This window comes from Apium graveolens, chromosome 9, assembly GCF_009905375.1.
Source record: "Apium graveolens cultivar Ventura chromosome 9, ASM990537v1, whole genome shotgun sequence".
Classification (NCBI taxonomy): domain Eukaryota; kingdom Viridiplantae; phylum Streptophyta; class Magnoliopsida; order Apiales; family Apiaceae; genus Apium; species Apium graveolens.
The window spans coordinates 210038559-210051137 of NC_133655.1; the positions used below are offsets into that span (position 1 = coordinate 210038559).

General features: G+C 45.1%; 1 protein-coding gene across 1 annotated transcript; it reads right to left on the reverse strand.

The window, feature by feature from the left end:
- Nucleotides 1-3874: 3874 nt before the first annotated feature.
- LOC141685910 (uncharacterized) lies at nucleotides 3875-11780 on the reverse strand. Its single transcript, XM_074490987.1, has 3 exons — nucleotides 11286-11780; nucleotides 10833-11203; nucleotides 3875-3887 (listed from the first exon to the last, which is right to left on the reverse strand). Exons 1-3 carry the CDS (start codon nucleotides 11775-11777, stop codon nucleotides 3875-3877), a joined length of 876 nt encoding a protein of 291 aa, XP_074347088.1. The 5' UTR covers nucleotides 11778-11780.
- Between the last annotated feature and the right edge of the window lie 799 nt (nucleotides 11781-12579).

Below are 12579 nucleotides of genomic sequence, written 5' to 3' on the forward strand. Positions count from 1 at the left end.
TTGCAATATTGATCTTTGAAGGTTGAAACCATTTCATTATCGAACATCTAATGTTGTTTATGATTCTGTTTATTGCTTTACATTGTTTATTATGTTATTATGTTAGAATTGGATTGTTTTTATAAAATTGTGGACCAGATTCGTGGTCAGACCATATTAATGGTCAAGTTAGGCCAATGTGTGCCTTGAATCCAGTAGATAGAGCAGTGCTGTGTGCTTTGCTCGAGGTTAGTGCGTGACTGATTAGCAGCCTAACCTTGGTTTTTAAAATAAAAATGTGATATCCAATTCTAAATCATAATTCATTGTTCACTTGATATCATAACCCTTTCCACTAGATGATCATTATTCTCAGTCTTGTCATTGAGACTTGCTGAGCTAGTTAGCTCATTTGTGCGATATTGTTTATGTTTTTTTCCAGTTAAAAAGGAACCAGTTGGTAGCGAGGATCCCCAATCCAGTGCGAGAGCTAGGGGTCCAGGTTGATCGAGTTAAGCTAGCAGGCATCTTTTGAGATAATTTAAGTTTGTAATAATGTTTAATACTCAGTTCTGAGCTTGAATATTTGGGATTTGGATGTTTGTAATTTAAAGTGTGTGTGTGGCTTGTGTGCATACTTTAACCTGTTGCGGTCCGTGGTAGTTGGTAAGTCGGGTCACTGCATATTATTATTATCTTTATTATTGTTATAAGAAGGTTATAAATAAGGTGTGTGTGTGGACCCCAAACTTCTGACCCGGGTTTGGAGGGCGCCACACAATGACTACTCCTGAAAGATGACAGCGCACCCCGCCCAGAAGGGAGGGACGACGTAGGCGCAGAAACAATCATGAAGAGGAGTCACAGGTGCAAGCTGGAGGAAGGGGATGCCATGAGCGACGTCAGGGCTCTCATCACTCTAGTAATGCAAATGGTGACAGAGAAAGAGAAGTCGTTAGAGTGGGTAATTTAAGGAGGATCTTAGATCAGATGGAACAGGAGAAGAAGGGACCCTTGCCCTTGATGGCCCCTTCTCCATTCACGACTGCTATTCACTCATCTCCCTTGCCTCAAGTATTTAGGCACAACCCCAATCTTCTGTTCAACGGCGAAGCCGATCCGGCGGAATATCTTATACAATTTAACATAGAGATGTAGGTCTATCATGTGCTAGAGCCAACCCGCTGCAGACTCTTTGTAGCATCACTCCAAGGGAGTTCCCAACAATGGTTCTCCAAGTTAGGGCCGGAAAGCATAAGTTAGCCTCCGGTGGAATACTTTCGCTGGTTCAATAATAAAGTTCATAAGGTGAGAGGTGCTAGCGAAGAGACCATCAAGAACTTTCTGATACCGGGGTTGAAAGAAGGGTCCAAATTTTGGTAAAGTCTCTAGGCTAGGGAGCCAAGGATCTTAGTGGAATTCTATGAGCAAGCTGAACCCTTTAAGAAGGTGGATAAGTCGATGAGAGAGCTGATCAGCGAGAACTATTTAGATAAGAGAGACCGATCCTTGAGCCCTGATGAGAGAGGGAAGACGTATCAGCGTAGTTCAAGCCCCAAGAAGTCTGCCCAGGGTAAAGAGATAAACAAAAATTCGGGGAGGCCCTATACAAGAAAATAGCAGACACACACCCCTCTAGTAGCCTCCATTGACCATATATATGCTGCCTATGCTGGGAAGGGGGTGTTCAGGAAGGCAACCCCTCTCACAGACTACAACAAGAGGGATACTTCGAAGTATTGTGCATACCATGAGGCCACGGGGCATGATACAGCTGATTGCAGACAATTGAAGGATGAAATCGAGATGCTAATAAGACAAGGGAAGCTTACAGAGTAGGTTGTCAAGGAGATTCGAAAGCATAAGACTGATTATCATATTGTCCCTCCTCCACCCCAGAAGAAAAAGAGAGGGTACCTCGGGCAACATTCATATTATTCTAGGCGGGTCTCACATTGGTGGAGATAGCCGGAAGGCGATGGATAGATATGCCCGGGAAGCAAAGGATAAGCCCCTCACCAACGTCAACCATCTGAGCCAAAGGCCCCGGAGCTCTTTGAAAAGGAGGTTGATGACATTGTATTTAGGGAGAATGATGCAAAATGGGTGCACTACCCCTATACTGATGCCCTGGTCGTAAAAATGAAGATTGAATGTTCATCGAGCATTGGTGGATACCGGGAGCTCGACAGACGTTCTAACCTATGATGCCTACAAGAAACTAGGGTTGCTGAATAGAGAACTAACCTCAACAAGTGGGCACTTGTACGGGTTCACAAGAAACTCAATCGGAGTAAAAGGGACAATTCGGCTCCCGGTGATCTTAGAAGAAGAGCCTTATGTGGCCACCCAAATTGTTATGTTTGCAGTTGTAGATCAGTCTTGTGCCTATAATGTTATAGTGGGCAGGCCCCTTATGAGGGCACTAAGGATGGTGACCTCGATCCATCACATGACAGTAACATTCCCAACCCCCACAAGGGTAGGCTTCTTGAAGAGATGTCAATACGAATCAAGGGTCTGCTACAACTAGGCACTTAGGGCAGCAGGGTTACGAAATGCATCGAAAGAGACGGTCAAACCGGGTGAAGGTGATGTCCTCATGGAAGAGGCAGATGGCAGGAAGAGAGTACGTCCTGAGGGACACGAGATTTGTAACATGATTTTAATTGAGGAATTGCCCGAGAACTATTTCGAGCACATGAGGATTCAGGTGGAACCGCGCCCAGGGGCCCTGCTAATAGACGCCTCTCAGCCCATCATGTTGGTACATGAAGGGATTGTAGAAGAGGCAAGTGATGAAGAAGAGAGCCCATAATAAATCACTACGAGACTCAGGAAAGGGAAGTTGGCACGCGAAGAAACAACAAAAACCATGGATCTTCCCAAAGGAATTACTTGCACGGTTACCATGACCTCTGAATGCTTGGTAAATCAGGTTCGAGCTCACAAGCCCGAGCTCGAGGACACGGAAGGTTTGACAATCACAGAAGTGGGAGAAACCAGTGAGGCTCGAGCAGACTTGGACCCGAGAATGCCCCCGATGGTTGAGAGGGTTTGAGCCGTAGATGACACAATCCCAATCTTGGTAGACCCGAATGATCCTTCCAAGGTACTTAGAATAGGCTCTAACTTAATCTCAGACCTAAGAGAAGACCTGACCCAATTCTTGAGGAAAAATTTGGATGTCTTTGCATGGTCACACTCTGATATGGTAGGGATTGACCCGAATGTCATGTGCCACCGACTCAACTTAAATCCACAAAAGAAGGGTGTCAGATAAAAGAGGCGGCTGATTAGTGGAGAGAGACCGGAGGCCCTCAGAGAAGAAGTGGATAGACTAATGGAGGCAGGGCTTGTAAGGAAAGCCTTTTACCCCATATGGCTGGCCAATTCAGTACTTGTCAAGAAACCAAATGGAAAATGGAGGACATGTGTGGACTTTACGGACCTAAATAAAGCTTGGCCGAAGGATAGTTTTTGTCACGCCCTCAATCTCGGGGTTAGGAAATGAGGACCCACACAATAATAAACTATCATAAAATATGCATAAACCCCGATTAACTACTAACAGGATCAAACAAGATAAAGTTTAAGACAAGATTACAACCAACAACCATAATATATAAATTACAACCCCAAAATAACACCAAATTTACACAATCGATTCCGACTTGGAACCGACAGATAATCCATTGTATCTTTACAAACTTTTTGACTAAGTGCTTGCTCACACATAACCTGTACTACCTGCTCTGGCATCTGGAAGCCTACAACATGGTAGGGACCACCAGGTACGCTCTTATGAGCAGTGTGCCTAAGTCTGGTCATCATCTTGCTTAACTTCCATGGTTAGAATAAAGCAAAACATATGAGTATAAAACTCAAGAAGTAACTATATGACAGTTCTACGATACAATATCAACAATATACCAATACTAATTTTGAGGCATTCTACTTTAAATCTCTAGGTGGCAGATTTCTGTCTTTGGGACATGAAAAGGTTATGAAGGAAGATTTGGTATTTCGGGAATCAAAGCTCAAGATAGGGTGGGAGCCGACAATCATCACTGATAGGGATAAATAAGTCCTGATTTTATAATTAATGGGCTGCTAGGCCCAATAATAATAAGATGTATAATATTCAGACCAGAAAGGTTAAGTCTGACGGACCAGATTAGGCCTGGTGGAATAAAAAAGGCCCAAAAAGCCCTGATTATTAATTAATTTCGTAATTAATTAATAAGGGAGAAATCAGATGTTGAAAAGAGTCCCGATGAGGATATAAATCCTTAGAGATTAGCCTCAAGGGGACCTGAAAGGATAAGGAATCAGCTTCCTACTTCCTAGGACTCCTAAATCTATCCTAATTCAGAGGCTTATCCACCAAGCCTCCTATACCAAGTCCAATTCAAGGACTCCCACATCTATATAAGGGGTCTCCCCCCACCCATCAGAACTACGTTTTTTGACTTGATCCTTGGCAATCAGCAAGGTACGTAGGCATCTTGTTAAGGCAGATTGAGTCACGAAACACAAGAGCAGTCAAATCGAGCCTCGAAGCTCACGTTCCTTAGTATTAAATACAGCAATTATATATAGTAGTTTTAATCCATAACATTTGGCGCCGTCTGTGGGAAAAACGGAACAACAACCATGGCGAGAACACGGAGAACAATTAGCACTCTGGAGGAGGGAACACCATCAGGGACAACCCAGGTGATTTCATCAACCGTGGAGGTTCCTCCCCATTCAACTTATGCATCTACTCAGGGGGAAGCCCAGACAGGGGCACCTCATCCTCAGCCACAAGGGACAACTCCCCCGACTATTCAAGGTACGAATCCTCAAGTTCAACAAATACATATACCTGTGAATTCTCGACCCGTCGGGTATGAATATTCAACTATTGTTACTACTAACCCCCCTTATGGGATGCCCCTTCATCCTGAGGTTGGAGGAAGCGGATATGCTGGGCGAAGCGAAGCACGAGGGCGGTCGCCCCCCTATATACGAGGTTTGGATCCTATCCCTGAGGATCGGGAATTTTCTGGTCCATACACTGAGAGAGACTCCGAATCTTCGGATGATGAAGTGGCCCCGAGAAGGAGGCGTCCTGGAAAAGAGCCAATGGCCGATGGAAGGCAACGCCCCCAAAGCACCCCAGGGGCGAATCCCCAAGAAGTGCAGGAAAAGATCAGGGCTCATGAGGCTGAAATCCAAAGGCTGAGACGGGACTTGGAGGCTCACCAAGCCACCAGAACCCACATATCTCCTAGGGGGAGAAATCCTCCTCCCATCATAGACCTGGATGGTCCGGTAAGAAGAAGGGCTGCTGTCCCAAGAACTGATCCAAGCAATCTCCTTCCCCTTGGAGATCCTGATGATCCAACTCCACCCTTCACAGAAGAAATAATGAATGCCCATATCTCAAGGAAATTCAAGATGCCCACTATCAAAGCCTATGACGGCACGGGAGACCCCGCTAATCATGTTAGGACATTCTCTAATGCACTGCTGCTGCAACCCGTGAACGATGCTATAAAATGTCGGGCCTTTCCTCAAACCCTGTCGGGTATGGCTCAAAGATGGTACAGTCGCCTACCCCCAAATTCTATTGGATCATTCAGAGAATTAAGTCAGGCTTTTATTAAGCAATTCATCAGTGGAAGAGTCCATGAGAAAAGTTCAGCATCTCTTATGAGTCTTGTGCAGGGAGCTAAGGAATCCTTAAGAGATTACCTGAATCGTTTTACAAAGGAGGCTTTAAAAGTCCCAGACCTTGATGATAAGGTAGCCATGATAGCACTGCAACAAGGAACTAGGGATGAGTTTTTCAAGATGTCTTTGGCCAAACGACCCCCTGAGAGCATGTTGCAGCTCCAAGAGAGGGCAGGGAAGTATATCAAGGTTGAAGAAAGTATGAGGAAGACCGTAGTAAGTAATGAGCCCACTGGAGGCAAGAAACGAAAAACTGATTTGGAGTATATCGCTAAGGATAAATATCCTAGAACTGAACAAAACCCTGATTCAACCCCCAAGAAGGGAGGACCTGGGCAAAAGTTCACTGAATACGCTAAGCTGAATGCTCCCAGAAGTCAGATTTTGATGGAGATTGAGAAAGACAGAGATATTCGCTGGCCTAAGCCCTTGAAGGCTGATCCCGCCAAGCTAGATAAGGGCAAGTATTGCAGGTTTCACAAAGATGTTGGCCATGACACCGATGAGTGTAGGCAGTTGAAAGATGAAATTGAGTTTTTGATTCGAAAAGGAAGATTGAACAAGTATACTGGAGATGGAGGAGACAGAAATAGTAATGGAAGGAAGAACTTTGAAGATCGTAGGAGGGACCAAGATGATCAGGGGCGGAATCCCCAACCTAGAGGACCAGTTATAAACACCATTTATGGAGGGCCGAGACCTCGAGGGCCTGTGATAAACACGATCTTTGGAGGTCCAACTGCTGCTGGATTGTCCAAAAATTCCAGAAAGGCATATACTAGAGAGGTTATGCATATTGTTGGAGAAGCCCCGAAGAGGGCCAGGACAGAAGTAACATTGGCTTTTGATGATTCCGACCTAGAGGGTGTGAAGTTTCCCCATGACGACCCGCTGGTCATAACGCCGATAATAGGAAATAGCCCGGTTAAGAGGGTCCTTGTGGATAATGGTGCTTCTGTGGATATCTTGCTCCACGACACCTTTCTAAGGATGGGGTATAACGACTCCCAGTTGACACCAACCGACATGCCGATATATGGATTTGCTGGAGTAGAATGTCCTGTGGAAGGGATAATTAAATTACCAACCACCATAGGTACGGAGCCAAGGCAAGCAACGCAGATGCTGGATTTTGTGGTGGTAAAGGCTAGTTCAACTTATAATGCTATCATGGGGAGAACAGGGATACATGCCTTCAAGGCAGTCCCCTCCTCCTACCATTCAGTCATGAAGTTCCCCACCCGAAACGGGATTGGAGAAGAGAGGGGAGATCAAAAGATGGCTAGAAGCTGTTATGTGGCCTCTTTGAGGGCAGATGGAGTCGGGGGGCAGGTTCTTCCTATTGAAGATATGGATGTTCGAGAAAATGATGAGAATAGAGGAAGGCCAGCAGAAGAATTGGTTTCGGTTCCTTTAGATCCCAAGAATCCTGAGAGGATGACTTTCATTGGAGCTACATTAGAGGAGCCCCTTAGAGGGAAGTTAGTGAAATTTTTGCAAGAAAATAGTGATGTGTTTGCATGGTCAGCAGCTGATATGCCAGGCATAGACCCGGGGTTAATTACCCACAAGTTAAACGTGGATCCAAGCCGGAAGACAGTGAAACAAAAGAAAAGAAATTTTGCCCCGGAAAGACAAGAGGCTATAAAGCAGGAAGTGGAAAAGCTCTTAGAGGCTGGTTTCGTTGAGGAGATTCAATTTCCGGAGTGGTTAGCAAACCCTGTAATGGTGAAGAAGGCTAATGGAAAGTGGAGGATGTGTATAGACTTCACCGATCTGAATGATGCATGCCCCAAAGACTGTTTTCCGCTGCCTAGAATTGATACTTTGATTGATGCCACCGCTGGACATGAGATGCTGAGTTTCATGGATGGGTTTAGCGGATACAACCAGATCAAAATGCATAAGGATGACATTCCAAAGGTATCATTTATCACTGACTTTGGTGTTTATTGTTATCTTGTTATGGCGTTTGGTCTCAAGAATGCAGGAGCCACCTATCAAAGGTTGGTGAATAAAATCTTTAAGGATCTTATTGGGAAGACTATGGAAGTCTATGTTGATGACATGCTAGTCAAGAGTCTAGTAAAGACTGATCATATAACCCATTTGAGGGAAGCTTTTGAGGTCCTGAGGTACCACAAGATGATGTTGAATCCCACGAAGTGTGCTTTCGGAGTAGGATCTGGAAAATTCTTGGGGTTGATGGTCTCAAAGAGGGGAATTGAGGCTAACCCCGATAAAATAAAGGCAATCCTGGACATGGAACCCCCAAAAACTGTCAAGGATGTTCAGAAACTCACAGGAAGGGTTGCTGCGCTAGGACGATTCATCTCCAAGTCAGGAGACAAGTGCTTGTCATTCTTCAAGTCATTAAAGAACATTAAAGACTTTGTATGGAGTGAGGAAAATCAGAAGGCATTTGAAGAGTTAAAGAAGTATATGGGCCAGGCCCCGTTGTTGGCCAAGCCAGTTCTGGGTGAAGTTTTATTCTTGTACTTGGCTGTTTCAGAAAGCGCCTTGAGCGCGGTGTTGGTTAAGGAGGAACTGAAAGTCCAGAAACCCGTATACTATGTCAGCAAAATTTTGCATGGTGCTGAGTTGAATTATTCAGCCATTGAGAAATTCGCTTTAGCCTTGGTGATGGCTTCAAGAAAGCTACGTCCTTATTTTCAAGCTCACCAAATTGAAGTGCTAACAAATCAGCCACTGAGAAATATCATTCACAGTCCCAAGGCAAGTGGGAGACTAATTAAGTGGGCAATAGAGTTGGGAGAGTTCGATCTCAAGTATAAGCCACGTATGGCCATAAAAGCCCAGGCACTAGCTGACTTCATGGTGGAATGTACCATACCCAACCAAGAAGTCGGGGGGCAGGAAGATACCACACCTCAAGACAAGGGAGTCGACAATGGGGACAAGGAGAAAGAATATTGGGTTCTCTATTTTGATGGAGCATCAAAAACAAATTCCAGTGGAGCAGGGTTGGTTTTGCAAAGCCCTGATGGATTCTTAATTGAGTATGCCATGAAGCTAGACTTCCCAACCACAAACAATGAGGCAGAGTATGAAGCCCTGATTGCTGGCCTTGGTCTAGCTGGGACACTTAGAGTCAAAAACTTAAAGGTCCGTGGAGACTCGAAGTTGATCATATCCCAGGTAAAGGGAGAATTTGAAGCAAGGGATGATACGATGGCAAAGTATGTTCGCCTAGTAAGGGCTGTGATGACCCAATTTAATGAATGCCATGTTGAACACATTCCAAGGGAAGAAAATGCTAAAGCAGATGCGCTATCAAAGTTTGCTTCATCTGAGATTGAAGAAAGTTCAGGAAGTGTGTACTTCCGTGTTTTGAAGACACGAAGCATAGATGTTAAGCTTGTGGCTCCCGTAGGCTTGGGGATGTCATGGATTGATCCCATCAAGGCTCACATTCAGACCGGTTGGTTGCCAAGCGATACAATTGAGGCACGGAAGTTAACTGTTCGAGCACTAAGGTACTCTTTGATAGATGGGATTCTATATAAAAGATCTTTCGTGGTTCCTTACTTGAGGTGTCTCAGGCCCGATGAGGCACGCTTGGCTCTTGAGGAAGTGCATGAAGGCATTTGTGGGCAACACTTGGGGGGCAGGGCCTTGGCTCATAAGATAACTCGTTTAGGCTTCTATTGGCCAGAAATGATGGCTGATGCCAAAGAATATGTAAAGAAGTGTGATCGTTGTCAGAAGCATGCACCAGTCGCCAGACAACCCCCCGAGATGCTGACCTCCATCAACTCACCTATTCCCTTTGCTATGTGGGGGATGGATATTCTAGGGCCTTTTCCTATGGCCACAGCACAAAGGAAGTTTCTGATTGTAGCCATTGATTATTTCACCAAGTGGATCGAAGCCAAACCTTTGGCCAAAATCACAACTAAGCAGGTTGCACAATTCCTGTGGGAAAACATTATGTGCCGATATGGAATTCCCCGTATCCTCGTCACTGACAATGGAACGCAATTCAACAATGAGGAATTCAAGAAGTATTGTGAAGAAAATGAAATTGAGTTACGATTCACCTCTGTGGCTCACCCGCAAGCCAATGGGCAAGCGGAAGTAGCAAATCGGATAATCCTGGATGGACTAAAGAAGAGGATCGAAAAGTCGAGAAATAATTGGGTAGATGAGATACTTCCCATATTATGGGCTTATAGGACTACCTGTAGAGTCACGACAGATGCAACTCCTTTCATGTTGGCATATGGGGCGGAAGCAGTAGTTCCCGTGGAGATATCACATTCTTCTCCAAGGATTCAGGCTTTTGATGAAAAAGAAAATGAGGAAGGGCAGAAGTTAGCCCTGGATTTAATCGATGAAGTACGAGATAAAGCACACGCAAAGATAGTAGAATATCAGAAAAAGGCTTCGTTCTACTACAACCTAAGGGTTAAAGAGAGGTTTTTCAAACAAGGTGACCTAGTCTTGAGAAAAATAGAGGCTTCTGGTGTCGGACAGAAAGGAAAGCTTGCCCCAAACTGGGAAGGGCCGTATAGAGTCAAGAGCGTTCAGGGTAGAGGAACCTACAAGCTGGAGACTATGGATGGTTTTGAAGTCCCGAGAACCTGGCACGCACAAAACCTGAAGGTTTACTACGTGTAAGATGGTCGAAGTACGATTCTCACTCGTCAGGATGGCGAGTAGGTTAAAAAGCACCTTGAAGCTTTGCTTGCTTAGGATTTATATGTTTTAGTTTTATTACGAAATTTATTAAGACTTGTGTAAGGGACGAATCCCAGACAATTTTATGAAATTCATAAGTTCTTCAAAGTATGTTTGTGGCCTAACAAATAAAAATCAAATGCATGGATGCAAAGCATAAAAGGTGATAAATGAGATAGATCTGATAGATGTTACAAAAGTTTGATAAATAAAGTCTCGAAAATAAAAAAAGCCACGCAGGGCTGAAAAAGCTCTAAGGAGCTGAGGTGCCCTCGGCGTCCATATCATCGTCTTCTCCGCTCTCGCTAGATGTCTCCGTCGTCTCGGAGGAGGAAGAGCTGTCATCCTCAGCGGGTCTGGAAGAGGACTCGGGAGGAGGAAGAAGTGGATCCTGAGGAACATGATCCGAGACGACTACTCGGGTACGAAACCTCTGTAGCAAAGCCTCATCGTCAGGGCAGATATAGTCCGCCGGGTTAATATCAGGACAAGCCTCGTTCACGGTCCCAAGGGCCGTGTCCCAACCAGTCCTAAAAAACTCGGGAAAGACTGAATCATCCCTAATCCTCATGGATTGGGCAAACTCCTCCGAGTCCAGATAATTGTCTATAGCTTTATCCTTCTCCGCCCGAAGTACCACCAGCTCGGCGTTAGACTCTCCGAGTTCTTCCTCCTTGCGCTTGAGCTTCTTCTCCAGGGTAGCATACTTCTTCTGCTGCCTCCTGAGGGCGTTATCGGCCTTATCAGAAGCCCGCTTCCATGATTCGGCTTGCCTCACAGCGCCTTGAAAGTAGGCGTTAGACTGAAACAAAACAATTAACAAAGTGTAAGGCAAGAAAGTGCTACAAGAACGAGAAATAAGTTTAAAAAAAGAGAAGGCATACCGAAGCCAGAGATTGGGCTCCCATGAGCTTAATCCTCTCAAGGTCAGGAGTGGCCACTACATCAGTAAAGTCCTTTGGAGTCACGCTATGGTAGGACCAATCCCAAGCATGCTTCGTGGAACCAACCACGGTATCCCCTCGGCGGAATCCCCAGAGAGGCTGAAAGGCGCCTGTAGCAGCAGCAGCAGGGGCAGCAGCAGTGATAGGAGCATTATGGCCCTCGGCTCCTTCAGTTGAGGCCTCCCCCATAGGCTCCTTGTGCTTTCTCAAGAAGATAGGCTCTGTCGCCTTTCCTCGGGTGTCTAGGCCTGCTAACCGAGCTTTCTTCATCCTAGCTGTTTCCTCGACCAAGGGGACATTGTCCTCGTTAATCTCCTTAGCAGCTGAAACAAAGCAAAAGACAAAATAAGTGATGTTAATAATGCGTGAAAGAAAGAAAAATTGAGAAGGGAAGAGAAATACCCTGTTGAGAAACAGAGGATAGTCCCACATGAATCAGGGAAAACTCTTCTAAAAGAGTCCAGCTGGTGGTGGTGCCATCATCCTGAGTGAGCCCATTATAAATGATAGTTTCTTCAGGAGTTAAGTGAATGGATTTGAGGCTAACATCACTGACCTTCCCGAAGGAAGATCGAAAGAGCGTGCCCCAATCGCCATTCTCCCAACGTAACCCGACGAAACTATTCCTCCAATTTGGATTATTATCCGGAATAGAGGCGCTGTTAAAGATATGTTTGCTTTTGGGCCTTTGTTTGACATAAACCCAGCCACAAATATTGGAAGAACTATTGTAACATTGAAAGACTTTCCTAAAAACGGCTACAGAAAGAGGAAAGCCCTCCCTAAGACAACAAACCATAAAACATAGAATATTCCTCCAGGCGTTTGGAGGAAGCTGACACGGGTTAATTTGTAAGTCAGCCAAAAGATGAGGGATAAAAGGATGGAAAGGGAACCTAAGCCCAGCATTAAGGGCGTCGGTGTAGATGAAGAGAGTATCAGGCCTCCAGTGGCAAGTACGGTCACCACCAGAGACTGGAACTAGTCTAAAGGGAGGAGGGACGTTATAACGAGCATTTAGTTTATTGAAATCTATGTTATGCCAAGTATTACAGTGATTAAAGGAGTCGAGATGTGCAGTGGAAGGATATTCATCCCCCCTAGTGTTAATCATATCGATCAAAGACATATACGAAGAACGAATATCGATATCCTTACCTCGTTTTGAAGCCGAGGCTATCTTTGCCGCCCTCTCGGAATTCTTGTCAGCCATTAGAAAGCTAGAAAAAGCCTG